The 23,348-nt window shown below is 32.9% G+C and overlaps 1 protein-coding gene across 1 annotated transcript in view; it reads right to left on the reverse strand.

Annotated features, from left to right (window-relative positions):
- The window catches only part of ROCK2 (Rho associated coiled-coil containing protein kinase 2), a 153,339-nt gene that overhangs the window by 20,007 nt on the left and 109,984 nt on the right, over nucleotides 1-23,348 (reverse strand). Inside the window, exons 8-23 of the mRNA XM_063077574.1 lie at nucleotides 22,584-22,675; nucleotides 21,638-21,797; nucleotides 20,105-20,165; nucleotides 19,469-19,480; nucleotides 18,109-18,188; nucleotides 17,645-17,693; nucleotides 16,852-16,987; nucleotides 16,656-16,747; nucleotides 16,153-16,399; nucleotides 15,661-15,767; nucleotides 13,055-13,214; nucleotides 10,309-10,469; nucleotides 9,707-9,891; nucleotides 4,264-4,333; nucleotides 3,447-3,550; nucleotides 3,094-3,280 (exon numbers count right to left, since the gene is read on the reverse strand). Coding sequence (XP_062933644.1) covers nucleotides 3,094-3,280; nucleotides 3,447-3,550; nucleotides 4,264-4,333; nucleotides 9,707-9,891; nucleotides 10,309-10,469; nucleotides 13,055-13,214; nucleotides 15,661-15,767; nucleotides 16,153-16,399; nucleotides 16,656-16,747; nucleotides 16,852-16,987; nucleotides 17,645-17,693; nucleotides 18,109-18,188; nucleotides 19,469-19,480; nucleotides 20,105-20,165; nucleotides 21,638-21,797; nucleotides 22,584-22,675 — 1,903 coding nt within the window. The remainder of the gene's footprint in view (nucleotides 1-3,093; nucleotides 3,281-3,446; nucleotides 3,551-4,263; nucleotides 4,334-9,706; nucleotides 9,892-10,308; nucleotides 10,470-13,054; nucleotides 13,215-15,660; nucleotides 15,768-16,152; nucleotides 16,400-16,655; nucleotides 16,748-16,851; nucleotides 16,988-17,644; nucleotides 17,694-18,108; nucleotides 18,189-19,468; nucleotides 19,481-20,104; nucleotides 20,166-21,637; nucleotides 21,798-22,583; nucleotides 22,676-23,348) is intronic.

Here is a 23,348-nt window from a genome sequence, read left to right on the forward strand (position 1 = left end):
GAGAACCTGAACAGACCAATAACAAGCAACGAGATTGAAGCAGTAATTAGCAATCTTCCAACAAAGAAAAGTCCAGGTCCAGATGGCTTTACAGCTGAATTCTATCAAACTTTTAAAAAGGAGTTAATACCAATTCTCCTAAAACTATTCCAAAAAGTTGAAACAGAATCTATTCTCCCAAACTCATTCTATGAGGCCAACATAGTTACTCTGATAACAAAACCAGATAAAGACACAACAAAAAAAGAAAATTATGGGCCAAAATCCTTGAAGAAAATAGATGCGAAAATTCTCAACAAAATATTAGCAATCAGAATATAGCAACACATTAAAAAAATTATACACCATGATCAAGTGGGATTCATCCCAAGGATGCAAGGATGGTTCAATATATGAACGTCGATAAATGTGATACATCACATCAATAAACTCAACGAAAAAGACCATATGATTATCTCAATAGATGCTGAAAAAGCATTTGAGAAAATTCAACATCCCTTCATCATAAAGACTCTCAACGAATTAGGTATAGAAGGAAAGTATCTCAACACAATAAAAGCCATTTATGACAAGCTTACCACCAGTATCATTCTGAATGGGGATAATACTGAGGGCCTTTCCCTTAAGAACAGGAGCAAGACAAGGATGCCCAATCTCACCACTTCTACTTAACATAGTACTGGAGGTACTAGCCAGAGCAATCAGGCAAGAGAAAGAAATAAAGGGAATCTAGACAGGAAAAGATGATGTCAAACTTTCTCTATTTGCAGATGACATGATACTATATATAGAAAAAACTAAAGACTATCAAAAAACTCCTAGAGCTGGTTAAAAACTTCTGTAATGTTACACAATACAAAATAAATGTCCCCAAATCAGTTGCATTTACATACTCAAATAATGAACAGAAAGAGAAATAAAGTAAGCCCATTTACCATTGTCAAGACAAAAATAAAATACCTAGGGATCAATTTAACCAATGAGGTGAAAGACCTCTACAATGAGAACTACAAACCACTTCTGAAAGAAATTAAAGAAGACACAAAAAGATGGAAAGATATTCAATGCTCTTGGATTGGAAGAATTAACGTTGTGAAAATGTCTATTCTACCCTCAAAGCGATCTACAGATTCAGTGAAATCCCCACCAAAATACCAATGACATTCTCCGCAGAAATGGAAAAAACAATCTTAACTTTCATATGGAACAACAAAAGACCCCAAATAGCCAAAGCAATCCTGAGCAAAAAAAAAATAAAGCCAGAGGCATAACACTACCTGACTTCAAATTATACTACAAAGCTACTGTAACTAAAACAGCATGGTACTGGTATAAAAGTAAACACTCAGACCAGTGGAGCAAAATTGAGAACCCAGAAATCACCCCTCAGGCTTACAGCCATCTGGTACTGGACAAAGGTAACAAAAATCTACATTAGGGAAAAAACTGCCTCTTCAACAAGTGGTGCTGGCAAAGTTGGATATCCATATGCAGAAGAATGAAACTAGATATGCACCTCTCACCATATACTAAAAAAATGGATTAAAGACTTAAGTATTATAAGACCTGAAACTGTAAAGTTATTAAAAGAAAGTATAGGTGAAACACTTTAGGAACTAGGTCTGGGCACAGACTTTTTGAACATGAGCCTGAAAGCACACGCAGAAAAAGAAAAAATAAACAAATGGGACTACATCAAGCTAAAAATGTTCTGCACAGCAAAGGAAACAATCAACAGAGTGAAATGACAACCTACAGAGTGGGAGAAAATTTTTGCTCACTATGCATCCAACAAGTGATTAATATCTATAAAATATAAGGAACTCCAGCAATTACACAGTAAAAAAAACAAATAACCTAATTAAAAAATGGCCAAAGGAACTGAATAGACATTTTTCAAAGGAAGACATACAAATGGCCAACAGGTACACGAAAAAATGCTCAACATCACTAGTCATCAGGGAAATGCAAATTAAAACCACACTGAGATACCACCTCACCCAAGTTAGAATGGCTATAATCAAAAAGACGGTGAATAACAAATGCTGGTGAGGGTATGGAGAGAAGGGAACTCTCCTGCACTGTTGGTGGGACTGTAAATTAGTACAACCACTATGAAAAACAGTATGGAGGTTTCTCAAACAACTACAGATAGATCTTCCATTCGATCCAGCAATCCCACTCGTGGGTATATACTCAGAGGAATGGATATCATCATGTCGAAGGGATACCTGCACTCCCATGTTCATCACAACTCTGTTTACAATAGCCAAGACATGGAACCAACTTAAATGTCCATTGATGGATGACTGGATAAGGAAACTGTGGTATATACACATCACAGACTACTACTCTGCCATAAAAAGGAATGAAATTCTCCCATTTGCAACAACAGGGATGAGCCTAGAGAAACTTACGTTAAGTGAAATAAGCAAAGCACAAAAGGATAAATAACACAAGTACTCACTCATAAGTGGGAGCTAAGAGAGAAAGAACGAAGGAAAGAAAGACCACAGTGGTGCTTTGGACTTGCAGAGGGAGAGAACGTACCTTGGGATACAAAGGGAGGGGGAGGGAGGTTGGGGATAACTGGGTGGGGGACACGGGGTACAAACGTAATTTGTGGTAATGCACATGCTGCCAGTATGGATCTGGCCTTCACATCTTGGGCATGAGGAGTGACAATCTGTTTTGTATCTCATGAATATTCATAAATTTTAAAAAAATCTTTCCATGGACTTTTTGAGTATTCTCGTATACTGGATTGTCTTCATGATAGTTTCAAGATTCTTTTGAACTAAGCTCTGTTTTTTTTTAAAAAAGGCTTAGATTATTTTCTACTTTTGTATTCTCCCTTTCACTTCAATCCTTTAACTTTGAAATTACCAATAGGTGAAATCACTGGAAGTCGTTCTTAACAAAGCCTCTCTCTGCCAAACAACATTGAGAAGTTGATGGTAAACTGGATTAAAAATCTTGTAGCCATCATATATAATTTTTCATTTAGATCTATAATACTGTCGTAGTGCTTCTAAAGATTTATAATGTAGTAATTAAATTATAATCCAAAGAAGTACCAAGAATTTTACTTACAGATGCAATTGTAGCATCTTTTTCAGTAAGTTCCTGTTTGTGTCTAGCCATCATCTCTTTGATCTCCAGCTCTTTCATGATTTTCTCTTTTTCCAAATCAGAATATTGTTCTTCAGCAATTGAACGAGCCAGCTGCTCAGAATCTGCCTTGGTCAAGGTGATCTCCAGTTGGGCAGCCAAGGAGTCCCTACATTTTAGAGACATATTACTTTAATGGTCAATTTTCACTATGAAGTCAAAGTTTCTGTCTAATTCAGTTCAACAACAAATTTTTATTTGGTGAACACCAAGCACTGTTCTAGGAGCAGAGTATATACAGCTGTGAACAAAACAGACAAGGGTCTTGCCTTTACCTTTCATCCTGTAATTCCTGTTTCTTCTGCTGCAATTCTTTACAAAGTTTGGTCTTTTCTTCACATTCTTCTTTAAGTTCCCTAACTTGTGTTTTATAGAGGGTCTAAATAGCAAAATATAACAGAAATGTATATCACCATCATCAGGAATATAATTCATACATTCAAAATCTATCCAGACAAAAGTTGAACACATACAAATATTTTCTTACTGCTGAGCTTTTGAAAAAATTAATAATTTAATAAGCTTTCATATTCTGTAGTCGTCAGTTGATTAACTAATAGAAGTTCAACTAAAATAACCTAGAAGCATAATCTTTATCCGGATATCATAGTGATATTTCTCATTAAATGGCATACATTGGTAGGATGAATGAAGAGGCAAGGAAAAACATTACTAATTTAAAGAAAGATTTTGTTGGCTTAAATAAATTGAACAGAGGTGACAGTTTCTACATATTTAGAAACTGATCTCAAGAAAGTACAAATGTTAAAATGACAGTTTGATTACAATTTTATTTCTTTCATTATGAAAATATACTCATCCTTAAAAGCATGCTTTTAATCAGCTTCGTAGGGTATGGTGGTATGTACTCAGGATTATCTTTCCAGCAGTGATAATGGATTTCTGTCAAATTATCTATATTCTTTTGTCCAACTGCTTTTTGTATGAGTTGTGTGGTGTAAAACATACTACCCAAAACATCTGGTGTTTGCTATAAGAATCATTTTCCTGGTTCTGCAGCAGCAAGAATCCAAAAAAAAAAAAAAAAAATCTACAAATACAGCAATCAAATTAATTAAGCCTGGAACTTACTGAGAAATACTGTTCTGCTTCAAGCTGATCTTGTAGTTCTTTCATTTGCCCATCTGCATCTTGACGTTCTCTATGAGGACATTGAATCAAAGGTTTAAATAAATTACATGCATTTTAAACCAGTAACTCTTGAAGTATGGTCTGGGGAACGCCTGGGGGTCCCTGAGGCCCTTTCAGAGAATCCATGAGATCAAAACATTTTCATAATAATACTGAGCATCATTGCTTTTTTCAACTCTCATCCCCTCACTAGTGTGTATGAACTTTTCCTGAGGCTACATGACACGATGATGTCCATCACTCCTACGGCTAATGAAACGTATGCTTGTGTGTTCTTGGGTTTTAAAATCTTCTCAGTTTTAATTTCTAACACAACAAATACTATTAGATATAACTCACATAAACAAAAAAATCATTGAGGGTTCCAAAGAGTTTAAGAGTATAAAGGGGTTCTGGGAGTAAATAGTGTTATACTAAATCAACATTGAATTACACATTCTCATACATACACTGGGATCAGCCATTTATGTCAACCAAGTAGAATTCAAAGAGTACCTGGAAACTAGTTATCTTAGGGTGAGTGGAGAAATAACTGGGAAAGCAGAGGTTAAGAGGGCTGGTTTTAGATCTAAATCTAAATGGTGACTGCACAGATTTTACACTTTGTAAAAATTCACTGGGCTCTATACTTATGATTTGTATACTTTTTTTTTTTCCGTGACCGGCACTCAGCCAGTGAGTGCACCAGTCAGTCCTATATAGGATCCGAACCCGCGGCGGGAAAGTCGCCGCGCTCCCAGCGCAGAACTCTACCAAGTGCGCCACGGGCTCGGCCCATGATTTGTATACTTTTTCTGCATGTATGTTAATCTTCATAAAGAAATAAAATAAATAAAATAAAATAAAAAGAAATAAATAAAATTTAAAAAAATAAAAGATAAATAAAAAAACAAAGCCTAACAACCCACTTAAGAAGTCAGGTTGAAATGTTATGTTAAATTCTAGGCTTATTTAAAAAACATAAAACTATAGTTATTCTAACTCAAAGATAAGGGGAAGAAAGCAAGTGGGAGAACAACACAACTTATATAATTTTAAAAAATAAGCAAAAAACAAAACAAAATATACAAAAAAACCTAACCCCATATACATTTGTACAGATGTACAAGTACAAGCAAAGCAAAAGGTCTGGAAATCCCTGACACTCTTTCAGAGAATCCATAAAAAACAAACTGTTAAGATATGCTACCTCTGGAGAGAGGAAAATACCTGCATTCATAAAGGGGGACTTATATTGTTTCCTTTAAAAAACAAACAAACAAACAAACAAACATATAGTTCTCAGTATTTTACAATGAGAAAATATGTGAATACCACTTGGATGTTTAAAAATATATATACAGCAAGAAAGATTCAGAAAGAGCAAATGATTTAAACCCACCATATTCAATTTGGATATTACTAAGCACTTTCATTCTCATTCCCATTTAACATAATTTGGTTACTTTGTTTATTCACTGGCCTTTAATCCTCTGGGTAAAAAGGTAGTTATGATTCAACGTCACTTATCTTTGTTATTTCTGTATTTTATTATTGATGAGTGTATTGTTGAGAATTCATGATTCTTATTTCTGAGTAAAAAATATGAGATGCTAATTAATAATAAATATATGAAAGGTCAAATTTTAAAACTATCTCATCATCATTAGCTAAGCCCACTTAACAGCAAATCCCAATATAATTTTAATATTGGGATCTTCTTGAAGAGCTGATATTCATTTATTTTTTAACAGCAAACCCCAATATAATTTTAATATTGGGATCTTCTTGAAGAGCTGATATTCATTTATTTTATACTTTTAAAACCTAATCTTTTTTATATATTTAAGAAAAGTCTTTTTCAGAAAGTAGTGCTTCAGAAAGTAGCCAAATAACAGCACATGTCTACAATTCAATAGTACAGAACAGCATGGAAGGAATTACAACGAAAAGTAGCAGTCTTCTCATCTACCCCCTCTCCAGTCCCACCCATCCTACTCCTTTAGAGGAAACTGATTTGTTTCATTTCTGTTTTGTTCTTTTGGTGGTTACCTCAACAGCTCAGCTATTTCTTACATAACTTTTAGATATTATTTATCAATTCCCTGCTGCTAGACTTGAGAATATAGCTCTCTTGCCATCCCCAACCTGTCCCCACACTCAATGTAGTTATATCACTGCTGTAAGTAAGCCTCCATTTCCTCTTACATCAACTACAAAGCACCACCTCCCAGTTTGTAGATAAGAACTATAACACTCTCATCCTTTGCTTTTGAAATTTCATGAGAACATGTCTAGTTGAAGGTCTTTTTTTCATGTTATTTGTTGGATCCTTTCAATCTAAAGACTTTCCTCCTTCAGCTATGAGAAATTCTTCTCTATTTAATTTCTTTAATAATTTCCTCCCCTTAGAAAATCCAAGGAGAAGTAAAACTATTAGTATGGTGCTAGAACTCCTGGAAGAGTCTCTCTGTGTCTTACCTATTCCTCCTCTCTCATCTTCCACGTTATTCCCTATTGTTCTACTCTTTGTGAAATTTCTATGACTTTCTTCAAATGTTTGTAATAAATTTATATTGACAGTAATTTTTAGTCTTCTTTCCTTTTCTGGCTATCCTTTTTACATTACATCGGGTTCTCAATTAATGGAATCTTTTGATCAATACTAATTTGTAACCAGTGGGTTTTTATAGTGCTTTTGTTTTTACAGAACGTTAGAGGTTTGCCTCTACTCCTTGATATATATATATATATATATATATGTTTCCGCTGGGGGCACTTTTCCTTTTTCTCTGTCATAGTTTTCCTTTCATTTTGCAGGTTTTCTTCAAACAATACTTGGTTATTTATTTACAAAGGAGGTGAGAAAAATTTTAATTTCTTTGCATGTGGGAGGATTTTTCTAACTGGCAAACTTCAGTTTAAGATGAGAGGCTTAAGATGATAAATATGCTAATTATTCAGATTTGACCATTATACGTTATATACATGTACCCAAATATCACACTGTACCCCATAAATATGTACAATTATTATGTGTCAGAATTTCTTAAGTTTAAAACAGAGTTAAAGCACAGGGGAAGGGGGGGTGAGAGTATTAAAAAGCCAGCATTAAGCAGGGGGACCCCTACATGCCAGAATGAGGAAGTCTTTTTCTCTGGTCTGCTGAGCCCGTCCTAGCTGTTCTAATTATCCCCAGAGGTTGTGTGTGCTCCATTTCTTTAGAGGAAAATGCTCTGAGGAACCCTAGCGCTGAGAGTGCCTGACTACAGACATTTCTACAAGGAGTGGTGGTAGAGAGTGTGATTAACAGATTGTTCCATTTACAGTGTCACATCTTAAACCAGGCCTTCAAGGTATTTGCTTTGAAAACTGAAATGGTTTTTTCCTAATCTACATCCAACTTCATATATACTCCTAGCCTCATATATAATCCTTGCTTCCTCTGCTCACTTCATTAGTCACAAGGCTTCCATCCACTCATTCTTGGGGGCCTATACATTTTTAAAACTCCTCTTTGAAGGAAGAGGAGATAAACGTGTTGACCAATTTTAAATGAAGCCTGTGTAGCACTTCATATGTAAATTCCCATCACACATATTATTTTTTCACACTGTATTCCAATTATTTATGTACCCATTTTACCTCCCCCTAATGAATGCTAGTAAGCTTCTCAAGGGTAGGAAAAGTATTTGATTAATCTTCGTGTCTCCCACAATGACTATTACAATGCCTTACACATAATAAGGATGTAATCGTTCATGCAACATTTACTGAGGATGTACTATGTACAGGCCATTAATCAAAGACTGGGAGAACAAAATATAAATAAATGTTTGCACTTCAATAAACTCACAGCTAGTATGTGGTTATGACAGCAAACATGGATGTCTTTGGGGAGGAGTGGTTAGGAAAAAAAGGATTAAGAAACAACAGAACCATGTGAACTTATAAAGAATAAGAGGCATATATACTAAGTACCATAAATTAGTTATAAACAAAGTGTTATGAGAATAAGGAAGGGAATACAATCCAGATGATTAACTAGCCCTTGCATTCATATAAACTGCTGTTAGAATAGATACTATGGAAAGCATTCAGTCAAGTGGAATGCTCCTGCCCAAAGCTGGGCCAAAGAGTTCCGTACCAAGACTTGGAGTGCTTTCTGAACTTGTGATCTAATAAAGTTGAATCAGGGTCTCTCCAAGTAAATGACGCTATACGACCTATCACTAGAGCTATCAATGGACAAGTTTTCTGTTAAATGGAAAAAGCTGGCCTAAAATGAGAGAGAAGAATAAAGCTAATATACAGAAAAACAAAGATAAGATGAAGATGTCTGAATATTGTTCCAATTTCTAGTTTCAATTTTAAAAGTTGAAATCTCATGAAGTTTAAGAGTCTATGCTTACCCTAGCAATAAACAGATCAGCAAAAAGAACAAAGCCTATTTGAATATTCTGGCCACCCTTTCCTAGATAGTGTCAATCTTACTGACCTGTCATAGGTATGTAAAAACCAGGCAATTAGCAATGATGATGATAGTAGAGTAGTGGTCATAGTTGTAGCAGTAGTAACAGTAACAGTTGCAGTATTAATAATTTGTACCATTTATTGTGTGCTATGAGCTTTAAATAAATCATTGTTATCCTTTACAAGATCCCTAACAAGCAAGTTATTACTGCCTCCTTTCACAGGTGTGATGAAAGGCTCAGGTTAAATATTTTGCTCAGTGTTGGTCAGCTCGTAAGTGGTGGAACTGACTCACATCTCAGTCTGTCTGGCTATGTTCTTTCCACTCTATCACACTGTCTCTTATCAAATAACTGGGATCCAGTATGACCTTTGGCCATGACTGGAAAGAAGTAATTCTACCACGAATAGAATGAATGGGATAAACTTTAACAGTATATTTACTGTCTACTTTTTAAGTACTTTAATAATGTTTCCCATTTGCTAAGTAAATTAAGTATAGCACTACAGTATATCCTATAAAATGACTAAAAATTTACATGGTATTTGCTTAACAGTCAAACATGTCCAAGTCCTAGAAACTAAAGGAACAACAGGCACATGAAAAATAAACTTAAGGAACAATCCCGAGGAAAAATCTTAAGAGCGTGGAGTGAAAATCCCAGATATTTTCTTCTGCTCCAACACCAATACTTTCCCTTATCATAATATCATAATTAGGTAGCAGTAGTAAAAAACTTTTGGGGAGGCCAATACCATCTTGTCGAAGGACAACAGTGGCACTCAACACATTACTTATAGAAAAAGAAAGAAAAAATGTGGTCAAGAAAGTAAAATGTCAAAAGAAAATCCCCAGATAAATTGAAATTAAGGTAATTTACATGTGGATGACTGTGCATATTAAAACTTTGTCTCAACCAATTTAACTTACTTTCGAAGTTCAGCATTTTGTTTTTCCAAGCTCATTTTCATTTCCATGAGATGATTATTCTCTTGTTTTAACTGCTTTTCTGACATTTTTAGTGTGTTAACTTGCTGTGTTTGCATCTTCAAGTCATTTTGTGTAAGACAGCGCTTCTGAGTTTCCTGCTCTATTTTTAATGTCAAGTTTCTAACCTAAAAAATAAATTGTGTACTTGGTACATGAGTAAATTATTTTAATTTTTGTTATCAATGAAGCTGGCAGCAAAAGTGACATATAATAGACTTTGCCCTTAGGCAGTTAATACATTTCACAGTTAGTTATTTTTTGTATTTCTAAGAATGTTACAAATGTATTTTCAAATATACAAATATTTTATAAAATACAAATAAATTATATGATCTTTAAAGTAAAAATAACTTTAACATTTTTAAATTATGATTCATTTAGTATATCATTGGAATTCAGTAAAACTAACATGTTGTCAAATATTATTTTGCAAGAAAATTTTTTAAATTATGAAGCCATCATTAAACCTTTACAAATAAACCTACGTTATTATTAATTCATTAAATATTTTATTATTATTTATCAGTAAACTTCATACTTACATCCTCATTTAGCACATCTTTCTGTTTAAGGAGCTCATTTACTTTCTGCTGTGACTGTTTAAGGTCACAGTCTAATATAGAGCATCTTTTCTCAGCTTCCAGTAACAGGTTCTCTACTTTCTGTTTTAAAGTCCTTTCCTCCAAGAGTTTCTTCTCCATTTCTGTCACAATAAAAATGAACACAATCATGAACTTACAAGTAAAAGAAGCATATCAAATATGTGAAACAGTGATAATAAAAATTGCAGAAAATGATGCTGCCTTTTATTTTTATTAATTTCCAATTTAATATTTATCACTCCTCTCTATGTCAAGAATCTCATGCTTGAAAATTAGGAGTTTCATTTGCAGGGTACAAAATGCAACACACTCAGCAATATTACATCTATTCTAATGGAAGGAAGATAATTCTGCCTTTATTTATGGTTCTATAAGCTGCTTACATCTTTAAATAAAGATTTAGAAATTTTTTCTGCTACTGTGTCTCTCATTATTATTTTTTTCATCTTAAAACATTCCAGGTAGAGTCTATGAACTTCATGACTCTTTCCATCTTAATGTATTACTACTATGCAGATGTTGAAAAGTATGTTTTAGGAAGGTGTTAAAGGATAGGACTGTGGAAGCAAATTTCCTGAATTTAAATTATTTGACCAGGCAAATTAATTAACCTCTCTGGGCCTCAGTTTCCTTATCTCTAGAATGGGGATAACAGCACCTACCCTTCCTAGAGACGTTATGAAGATTTTGAGTTAATACTCGAAAAGTGCACCACTTAAATGCTGCCCAGCATATGGCAAGCACTTGGTAAGTGATAATTATTTAAGTAGAATTTTTAAATAAACTATGAAAATGCTCACATTGTTTTTTAAAAGAAGAAAAGCCAAACTATATAGAAAATGGAGGAAATATGCAAAATACTATGCCAATTAGTAGGATTATGTGGAATCTTTCCTTGTTTCTTTTATACTTTCCTGTATTTTCTAAACAATGTGCAATAATCTTTTAATTTGTTTTGTTAATCAGAAAAGGCTTTTAAAAGCCGTCTTCCATCTCCAAGAGAAGCGCAGGCAAAGTTTAAGTCTTACCAAGTGATGTCAATATTAAACATAAATTATTACAGTTAAAGGATTATCTTTTGATATACTTAGTTTTAATTCAGGGCAAATCCAACCAGGATTCTCCTGCTTCTTCACATCTAATGCTCTACATCTAATTATCATCCATTATAAAGTTACATTAAGGTAAAAATTAAACCTATAAATTTTCAGTTTTTAATGAACAGTCTTCAAAAGTGTGGAAGAAAATGAAACATTCTCCATGTAGCGCTAAGAATAGCTAGCATTCCTAAGCACTTTCACGCACTTGATTTTCACAACCTAATGATACTGCTATTGTCTCTTTATAGGAAACAAGGCACAGAAAGTTTCAGTAACTAAACAAGGTCACTATGGCTAGTAATTACTTAGTAAGCTATGTTCTTAATCCAAGGAGGCAATGGCATGCAGCAGAAAGATCAAAGGCTTTTAGACCCAGATTTGAATAGCATGTATAATATTTAACAGTTTTGTATACTCACATGGAAAATACAGAAGTCATCATGTATCCTATATCAGAGTTCTAAGTAACAGTTTGACAAAATGGTAGTTATAGTATACTGAATTGGTTCGTTTTCCTCAGTTCAGAGAATAACCAATTTACAAATGTACTCATTTTTAAAAAGTTACCATAATGTCGGCACAAAGAATAGAAAGAGGCACAAGGGAACTTACTGAGGTGATGAAAATATACTACGTTTTGTTTTGGGTGGTAGTTATACAAGTGTATCACAAATGCCAAAAACATTTATAATTTATTACACATAAATTATATCATAGACAAGGAAACATGGCCAACTAGCTTCCTCTCTTCCAATAGATTTTTCTAAATAAGGCACTCATTTCATTTCTTATCATCCTGAATTTCTGCCATAAACTAAACTGATTTTAATAAGAAAATCTACAATTTTAATTATATGTAATAATTAAAAGGCTATTTTTTGATAAGTTATTCATAAATGTTATGCTTCAATCTGAAATGAAATTTCTGTTCAAGAGTTTAAGACTTTCACAAGAATAAAAGTACTGATTTCCTTTGGAATTTCAAATCCATCATAATCATTAAATAGTCAGTTTGGAGAACAAGAAATTATCCTAAGACAATTCCAAGATAAAGCCTGGTTTTTGGAAAAGTTAACTTTGTTATCTATTATTACTAAATGGCTTTGACCAAACCTGGCTAAGTATCTTTATGCCACAGTTCAAAATATTCAGTGAAATTATATTCCAGTTAGGCCAACTATTGTTTTTAAATCTTTATGTTGTATAAATTAGCAAGAATTTTCTAATGTAAGCTGGTGAAATGTCAAACTATAATAAATATTACAAAAAAGAACATATCCCCCAAATCTCAGTAGATAGATCTAAAACTTCACACTCTGTATCCCTATTACTATCACTGGTACCACTGAAATATTAATTTCTCTCTGATCTAAACATCTGGTCACATAATTTTGTGTTTGGGCCTTACTATCTTAGAAACGATTACTGTAATGATGCAATGGAAAAAAACATATATGTAAAGCTTCCCTAACAGTTCCTCTCCTCAAGTTCCCAATATTTGGCAATGAAATATAAATAAATATTTTTCAAAACCAAAGCGTTCTTAGGAAAATGCTGCTGGACAACCTTCTTTTAAAAATGCATACCTTTCATGGCTTCTGATTTAGCTTCTTCAATGGATTCATAGATCTTATTTTTATCGGCTAGTCTTGTTTTTGTAGCCTTGTGTTCAGCTTCTTCTTGTTCTAAGCTCTGCTGTATAACTTTCAGCTGGTATGTCATATCTATTTCCATGTTGCTCTTTTCCTATTAAAGATTTTAAATGGCAATTATCAACAACAAACACTGACTCACAATTTCAAAAACTTGCAAAATCCTTTTCTAACAGGTTTAATGAAAATGTTCGATGTCTCCCCTCCACTCTTTACCCAAAGTTCGATGTCTCCCCTCCACTCTTTACCCAAACTCCTTATGATGGTAATCTATGCACTCCACCTCTTCACTGTACCCCTCCTTCTGCACCTCCACTATACTGTTTTGAGCTCTGTATTTACATTGCTTAATCTCAGTAAAGCGACCAATGCTATCTACTCTCACTATCAAATTCACAGCCCTTTTCAGTCTTTATCTTACTTGCAATCACTGCCCCCTCTGAGGCCATCCCGCGACGTTTCCCACACTGTGCCTACTTGGGTTTCCCCATTCTGCTCTCTTCTTTACTGTTGCTCCTAAGTTTTCTCAGCTGCCCCCTTAAATGTTGGTGTTCTTTGGAGGTGGCGGTCTTTAGCCAAATGCTTCCTCTCTTCCTATATCATTATTTCTTAAATTCTTAAAACATACTTAATGTTTCCCTTTGCTATAAATTAAAAAATAATATCAAGATCCCCTACCATTCACCTGTACTCCCCACATAGGGGACTTGTTTTAAGTTGAGAATCCTTGATAATAGAAATCAGTCTATTTTCTATACATACCCCAAAGATTTTCTAATTCTTTGACTTCTATAGCTCATATCATAAATATGAAACAGGCATTTCTTTTTTTAAATAAAATTTTTAATACTAAAAATGATTTTCAAACTACAAAATCCACCAACAGAGTAATCTACTCCGCCCTGAAAAATCGCTCTTTTCCCGGATGGGCTCCTCTACTCACATGGATGGCTTCAGCACTTACATACTGATGACTCTCAAATATTTCCAGCTTCTATTACCATAGCACACTGCCTTGCAGACATTCTAATTTGTCTGTCCCACAGGCACCTCAAACTTAAGAGGACTAAAATGGATTTATCACTGTCTGCTATAAATGAGCTATTTTTCCTTTATCAATTAATGGCACCACTATACAGCTTGTCTCAAACTACAAACCTGGGACTCATCTTTAACTACTACTCACATGCCACATCTAATCAATTACTAAGTGCTGTGAAATATTCCTCCCCCAAATATTTCTGAGTCATTCCTATTTTCCATCCTCTTAACAAATGCACTAATTAAGTTTCCATTATCTCTTATCTGAATTACTGAAAAAGTCTTCTGACTAGTCTAGTCTTGTCCTCCTCAAATCTATTCTCCACGTAGTACATAGTGATCTATCTTAAATGTACCTCTAATAAGGTCATCCAATTTAAAGCTCTTCAGTGGCTAGCCCATTATTTAAAGACTATATTCTAAGCTTCTTAACAGAGTATTCAAAATTCTGCATGATCTAGCTCACGCTTAGCTCTGTAACCTTACTCTGGTTAGTGAATTCCTCACACTCTTACATGAGGACCATGTTATGTCTTCAGGCCAATTTCGGTCTGATGTCTATTTTTTTTAAAGTTTCATCAGACAGAGCCACACACATTCTTTTACAAACTGCCGCAGGACTGAGTAGTTATAACAGGAAACCATATGGCCCACAAAACCTAAAATAATTATTATCTTGCCCTTAAAAGATTAAAGTTTGCTGACCCCTTCTCTATGCTCCAGAAATATTGAACAGTTTGTAATTAAATAAACAAACAATAGCTTCTTTATTTTCTATCCTCTATGCCTTTCTTTGCTCCTGCTGTCTTCCCCAACTTTACATGTGCCTTTATCTTGCCAACCTATTCTGCCCTGTCAGATTAGGGATTCATACTATACACCAATATATATATCCTGCCCATATCTCTATCATTCCATTTACCACACATTAGAATTACCTGTGTGCTTCATTATTACTTAAAAATGACCCATTAGACTGTGACATTATTAAAGGCAAGGACTGTACCCTCATACTTCTACCACGTATGACACACTAAATACTTAAACAAATGAATAAAGAAGTAAATGAAAATAAAACATTAACTACACAAACCCCAGAAATCACCCCTGGCTTATAGTACTTTTAAAGAAAAACTCAGTAAATGATAAAAGTTGTGATGACTTTATATCATGTCATTTTTAAGACATGTTATGAGTCAAAATTTGAGTATTACTTGGATCCCTAGAGAGAAGTATCCTCATTACACACATTCCAGAGAGTCCCTTCCTTCATGAGCATCCAGCATACTGAGGGCTGCTTGCATGGTGTTACAGTAAGCTTTAAAATATATATATATCCCTCATCCACACAACCAAGTAAATACAAAAGAACCCATAAGCATATGGAAATATTTGGAAATATTCCAGTTAGTGATTTTCCTAATTTTGGAATAACTTTTCTAATCTGAAACTCTGCCATTTTCTTACACAAAAATATAAAGCTTATTAACATGTTTTACCTTTTCCAAATCAGTAAATCTCTCCTGTAGCTGTCTCTTCTCCAGCTCTACTTTTGTTAACAAGATTTTGCCATTCTTTAAGTCTTCTTCCAGGCCAGATATTCTACCTAAAAATTGCAACATTTTTCAAAACAATAAATCTACGAAGTGTATACATTCAGTTAAGAGTAAAAAATTTAGAAGCCCCCTAATATTTTGGAGCTGTCATTTATTTGTAAGCAGGAGTTTTACACTTGTTGGTATAGTGCTTCACAGTTAATTTAACTAGAACCCAATCTACCACCTGAGGAGTTTGATACTTAAAATCATACTATTTGAAAGTAAATCTTTAGTTTATAAACTTTTATATCAATGTATTTCTAATATTCTAACTTTATATAACAGAGTAGTAAATTCAGAAATGTGTTACTCCAGGACATTATCCATCATTTAAAGTTAATTCCAAAATATAAATCATGAAGATTGATTCAAATATAATCTCTACTTTATTACCTTGTAAATCATTAATTATCTCTGATCCATGGGTACGGTCCCTCCTTTCAGATTCTAGAGCTGACTGAAGATTGATAAATTCCTTTTCAAGTTTTAACCTGGCAGTCTCCAGAAGGCAGTTTTTATCTTGAAGATCTCTATTGTTAGATTCCAGCTGCTGGATCTGTTTTGAGCTTTCTGCCTGGGTTTTTCTTAAGCGGGCTGCAGTATCAGATTCTGTTCGCAGCAAAGCATTTGTTTCATCCAACTGTTATTCCATTTAAAATCAAACAAACAACAATAAAAACAATAAACAAATAAGCACAGTGTATATAATGAAAATACATCAATTTATTACCCCATTATAAACTATTTAAAATAAACAAAAACCGAAAAATATTTTCACTAAGGATTTCCCTCTAAAATTAGAAGCAAAGGCCTTCTGCACCACGGTCAATTAAAACCGTTAATAGGCAGTCATAAATAAAACTCAATATCCTCATTACAAATTAAGATCAACCTACTTGTCTCTGAAGGTGATTCACTTTTTCAGTGGATATTTGAGAGTTTTGATTTCTTTTTTTCAAATCTTCAAGTTGATCTTTTAAGCTGTTAACTGTAATAAAAAGCACTTCAGTGGCAAGTTTTAAAACAACACATACATACATACACAAACTTAATTTTTTCCTTGATAAGCACTTAATATTCTATAGCACAAACCATCATTTTCCAAATTTCGTTTCTTGTCTGCTTCCTGATCAGCTTTCCGCTGATATTCTGCATTTTTGTGCTGAAGAAGGGCCTTTTCTCTTTCTAATTGTCTTAATGCAGATTCCACATTTTTCCTTAAGGTAATCTGAAATAATGCTTAAAGTTATTATCAAAAGCAAGTGTGTATAAAATTCAAATCATAACAAAAATAGTTCAGATATTTCAAAAATACAAAAAAGATCTCCAAAAAAAAGCTATCACTATTTTTTTGTTGTTGTTAAAACTATAATAATGTTTTCCATGTTTGTAAAGCTGCACACTATTCTCTTTTTTGCTTTTGGCAGCTGGCCAGTAAGGCGATCTGAACCCTTGACCTTGGTTTTATCAACACAGTGCTCTAACCAACTGAACTAACTGACAAACTTTCTATAACTTTCTATCATCAATACTGAACCATCACTATTTAATACTAACTATGGGCTGCTCTAAAATGTTAAGAATAGCAATTTTTAAAAAAAGTCACTTTCTGTTTTTAAACCATGTCACTAAACACAATACAAATGGAATTTTTTTACTTGAAATATCTACACATCCTAAATTAACTCAGTTTGTTAAAACATATCAGAGTGAAACTTATTATAACATGATTAACCTATAATTTTAGCCCTGCCCACTAATGCTACAAAGTTGGTTTTACTATATATCAAGATACATATTACCAGGATACTAAGAGAACTCTGTAGGTAAAAGTCAGACCTACATTTCCTAACAAAAATGTTAATAGAAGCACAGACAACTTTACCTCTTCTTCTAGCTCCTTTACTGTTTTCTCAAGGCGAGTATTAATAGATCTAAAGAATTTGAAAAAGAAACAGTAAATAAAATAACTCTCCTAATTTACATTAAAACATAGTCTATAAATTTAAAAAATAATTATATAATTTCTTTGCAGGTCTCTTTTGTTAGTAAAATGTTTAAATTTAATTTTTTTTTTTTTTTTACTTTTTTGGGAGCTAACTATACTCTAAATGGGATGTTTCTCATATTTGGCCAGCATTTCTAAGCTTTTATACCATAGGGTTTTCAGGTCTTTTTTTTTTTTTTTTTTTAATATCACGAATGGATTTATTATACATGCTACTTTAAAATTATTAATAAACAAGAGTCAACTTGTCATACTTATATCACTAGAATTATAATAATAATAAAGAGAAATGAGTTATTTAAATTTTAACATATAATATTTAATTATCCACAAAAACATACTTGCACTTCTGCTCTAGTTCCTCTTTGGCTTGTATCTCATTGCTAAGGTGCTCTTCTAATGTATACAGTTTTTTCTGAATCTGTTAAAAAACAAGAAACTATAATTATAAATTTTGGTCATATTTAAAGATGAGAGGCTAAAAAGAAACAATGATAAGCTTATTTTGTCTTTCCACTTAATGTGATCTCCTCTATAATGGTACAGTATCTACCTTTTTAATGAGACTTTTATTGATAGAGGGACAAACTCCCCAACTCTTGCTTTCTCTTATCACAGTACACATGAATATATGAACACACTTACGTAAACATGAATAAGAAGCTTTAACTTTGGCAGAATTCTTCTATGACAACAAGTTTCAAATTCATTATAAATAAAGGATACCATTTCTGGTATCCTCCATAGCTCTTCTATAGATTATTTAAAATAGTGCCACTTATAAGATAAAGATAAATGGTCTACATCTGAAACAAATATTCAGAATATTCAACTGAATATGCTGAAAAATATATTACTGTTCTTAAAAATAAAATATAAACTCCTTTTCTGTATCTTCCTACACGGTGCTGGGCACAGTACTACAAAGAGAGCTGTAGTTAATAACTCTTTTAAATAAATAATAGCTAATTAATTACAAGCCATCTCCTCAGTAGCTTTCCCGAGCTATGTCAATCTTTAAACAAACTAAAATTACAGAAACTATTAAATAATCCATTATTTTGAACATTATTTCCTTTTTAAAGGATTTAACTTTTTGAGTTCCTGTGATGCCTTAGAGGTACAATGTCAGGCATTTTACAAATGTCTCACTAATAGTAACAAAAACCCTAAGAAGATGGTAGCATTATATATGCGAGATACAGAAACTGAAATTCAAAGAAAGGTGAATCACCAGACCAGGAGCATAGCTAAAAATCAACCCAAGTCTATTAGACTCCAAAGCCAATGTTTTTTCCCACTATTCTTTCTAGGGACTAGGTTCTCAATGGTTTCTTAAATATTTCATATGTCTTAAGCAAAACTATATTTTCCCATAAGAATATACAGGTTCATAAACTAGTCAAGTTTAATTGCTTTTGACTGCTATTGCATTAGTATAATTTGACCACACTAGTTATCATGTATTAATCAGAAGTTCTTGCTGTCAGTTATACATCCTTGATAAATAAAAACAAGAAAATTACAGAATATATATTTTAAACAATAGATCCACAAGAGCAATAATAAAATACTTGGCCGAAAAAAGGTTGGGAACTTCTCTCTTGGGTAGATGTAGTACTCCAAAGGCTAAGTGGAATATGATTATATTAAAACATTGCTAGAGCGATGAGTTTTTCAATATATTTGACATCAACATACCTCTTGACTTTCCTATTTAAAACAAAACAAAAAACACAGAAAACATTAAAATCCTTGTTAAGATTTGTAAAATTCCTGAAACACAAATCACACCAAAATTATCCAACCCATTTTTTTAGTCTTAAGTTTAAAGAAAAAATGTTTAACATCATCATTTACGTGTATGTGTATGATTTACCTTTGTATTCAGTTACAAATTATAGAGGTCGCAAAATACAAAATATTTGATAAACAAAATTATCCTTTATATACATTCATTCCTAAATAAACAGAATTTGAATCTCTCCCCTACACTTCTGTAACCTGTAGCTTAATATCAGCACCCTTTTACAACACCAAGGTCATAAAATTTTCTAGCTGGTGTTATAGCTGTTTATAAACCTATTCTATCACTTTTGCTACTAAACTAGGCCTAAAGCCATATATAATCCATCTTTTTACTAGCCATCGTGTCTTGAACAATGATACTATTCACATAAGTGAATCATTTCAATGTTATGCTGAACTGTCTTGCATAAGGAATGCCATCTTATGATTTAAAAAGTAGCAACAAATGAATTTTTTAAAAACATGAATATTAACAAAATATTTGAACATGTGACTAAAATAACTAGAGCAGTAAAAATTTATACATACTTCATTTTTCCTTGATTGTACTGAATCGTTTTCTGTACAAGATGGAGAGTCGCTTAATAACCTAGAAAAAGTGGGGAGAAGGTAAATTCTTTTGCATTTCATTTTAATCCATTTTCTGTCTTATTCAACCAAGTTATTCTCAGAATTAAATACTAACCACAAAGATTTTTCTTTCTTTTCACTTCAATGTATTATTGTAAATTAAGCAATATTTTTCCCTCTAGACATTTATACCACTTTCAGTAATTTAAAATGCTAAACTTTTCTTACTTCTCCCTCTTATTACATGACCTAGCCTTTAATTTAGTTGGGACAGGAGTCACTAAATGGAAATACAATTCCCTCCTCTTCATCTAAGTTTTTGTAACTATTTTATTCTTCTTCTACTCTATTTTCTAGAAAGAGACATCCTTCCTCCTTTACAAAGATCATATCTCTTCATCTCCACATCATAATACATAAATCATCACTTCTACTTCACTGTCAATTTCTGTCAGCTGGGTCCTTCCCCACTGTCTGTTTACATGCTTGGGTTTTTCCTTGGACTTATACCCTCATTTTGGTCAGCATTACAACAGTTTTTAGAACTGCATCATTACAAGGGTGGCCAATTCATTGTGGGATTTTCCCAGTTTTAGCATCGAAGTCCCATGCCACATGTCCCAGGAAATCCCTCAGTACTGGGAAAACTATAATGATTGGTCACTCTAATCATCACATACGTGGATGTACCAAAAGTGTGTTAAATATATGTTTCTCAAATGCTTTGTTCAACTAACAGTTTTAGTGGCTCCTCACTGGCTGTTAGTCAAGTCTTTCAGCAGAGCACACAACAATCATCTGTTCCATTCTTCTTCCCCTAAATTCCAACTTCAATCTCTCTTCTAATCTTATGACTAGTACTCACCACAGTCGGCCAATAATTATCAACCAATAATTATCTGCCAAGCCCTGTGCTAGATGCAGAGATTACAATCAAGAAAATCAGTCTCATCAAGTCCTCCATAAAGAAGCACATGCCCTATGTTTGAGCCCAACTTGGCTACACTACTCTGCTCCCAATGTATGTTTACATTCCAAACTTTTGCTTCTTCTATTCACCTACCAACATTTCTCTCCTAATCTCCCCACATTTTGGCCACTCAAAACCCTTTCTTATTGTTAAACTCAGCTAAAATGACATCTCTTTCCTGAGTCCTTCTCTAACTTCTCCCTACTCCTACCCCAAAGAGATGTGACTTTTAATTTTGTTCTGAACCATCTCAGATTCTCTTGGCATATTTCATAAGGCAAACATCACATTCTACCCTTCCTTATGACTATATAATTCTCTTATATCCTTCTTGAGATGATAAGTTCCTTCAAAAGAAGGTATTTCAGAAATTAAACAATGAAATAAAACTTAAAATAATTCTTCTGATAGCTCTTTTGAAAAAAACAAAATAACGCCTATCTTCTATAATTCAGTTTCAAAGTAAGACATCATCTTATAGGTAGACTCTAAAAACAAAATTTAACAAATAAATCACATACAAATTTTCTCTATAGTAGGTAAATCCTATAAAAGGCAGCTGATTTCCCACAAAAGCTTTAGGAATTGGGAAGGTTTCTACATCTCCTTTATCATCTTCAATGTCATCAAAATTGCTGCTGTCTATGTCACTGCTGAGTTCAGGTACTACAGGAGCTGCCGCTATTAAAAGAAAAGAATGAATTATTTCATTCATAATCAAAACACAATATAAACCATGCCTATTTTGTTTTATTATGATATACTATTAATTAACAACAATATTATGATTATATGATGATATATTACATAAAACTTTAACAACACATCTTCCATTTTATCATTTCACAGAATTAAAATTTTGTAAGTAATTTATTACTGTAGTAGATCAGTTTTAAATATAGATTAATCAATTAAAAAAGGAAAGCAATATATACTAGGTGTTAAAAATTACAAGCAGCAGTAAGTTGCACATACATTCTTTAGAGTCCCCAGTTTTCTACATTCCTTAAGTAGAAATATTTCTTACACTTAAGATGAAACAATATTATACATACGTAAAGTAAAAATGAATTACTATGCTTACTCTAATACTCACCAGAGTATGGTCTCCATAAAAAATTAACTGCTGATTTATCAATCAAACATATTTAAATTAAAGGGTCATATTCCCCCAATTCTGAAAATTATTGAAATCCACAAAACTTAACTTGGCAAATTAAGAAATGTATACTGTTTATTATAAAAGTATTGAGAAATATTTCTAATAAACACATATTAGTATCCTAAGATATTAAGAAAATATTAATTTAGTTATAAATATTGCCACAAAACAAATTTGAAATGAAATCTTTCAATTTAAAAATGAGTTAGCATTAAGTGTACCAAACACACTTGCTATTTCAAAAGAAATCAATATATAAGATTTAAAACGTGATAGAATGAAAATATTTAGATTTATTGACTTACTTTCTCTTATGTTATCCCAATTCCATTGATCATTCTTAAAGAAAGAATGCTGTTTGATTTCTTCTACCCCATTTCTCCCAAGTCGTACCTCCCTAAAAAAGGCAATAAAATATTTATTATAAAAAAACTGAAAAATAAAAATATTGACAATTTAACTGAAATAAGGATCACAAATGAATTTGAATTTTTCATTAAAAGCTTCAGTGTAAGTGTTTCCCAAAAAATAAGCAATACCAATTTTACAAATGTGTTCTCTCTAGATAGATTAAAAAGCCTGTGATGCACAGTAAGCATCATGGAAAGTGAAATATATTTCCACCACCTATAGTTTGCACCAAATGTTAAGTACACATGAGACTTTCAAGTAAAAATATTCACCTATATGTGCCAAAACCACATGACCCACTAATTTCAGGACGTAAACAGACCTAAGCTTACCTTTGGCACAGAAGAGTTATTCAACACCTTCTATTTTAAAAATCTCCGCCGTTTTTTAAAAGAATTCACATAATATATTTGGAGCTATCCATATTTACACTGTTATATCTCTACACTTATGTTAAAATTATCATCCTGAATACAAGAAAAATGTCACTAAGAATTTCATTCTTTGATGCCCTGAGTCTTCAATGAAGATTGTATGGAAAAAGAGAACATCTGCTTTACAAATGCCACTGCAGCTATGTTTAACATAAACAGGAAAACCTGTAGATTTTCAAGGGAAGTGCTGCTAGCCATATTTATGGCATTAAATTATTTTCAAAA

The sequence above is a fragment of the Cynocephalus volans genome, chromosome 14, assembly GCF_027409185.1.
Source record: "Cynocephalus volans isolate mCynVol1 chromosome 14, mCynVol1.pri, whole genome shotgun sequence".
NCBI classification, from domain to species: domain Eukaryota; kingdom Metazoa; phylum Chordata; class Mammalia; order Dermoptera; family Cynocephalidae; genus Cynocephalus; species Cynocephalus volans.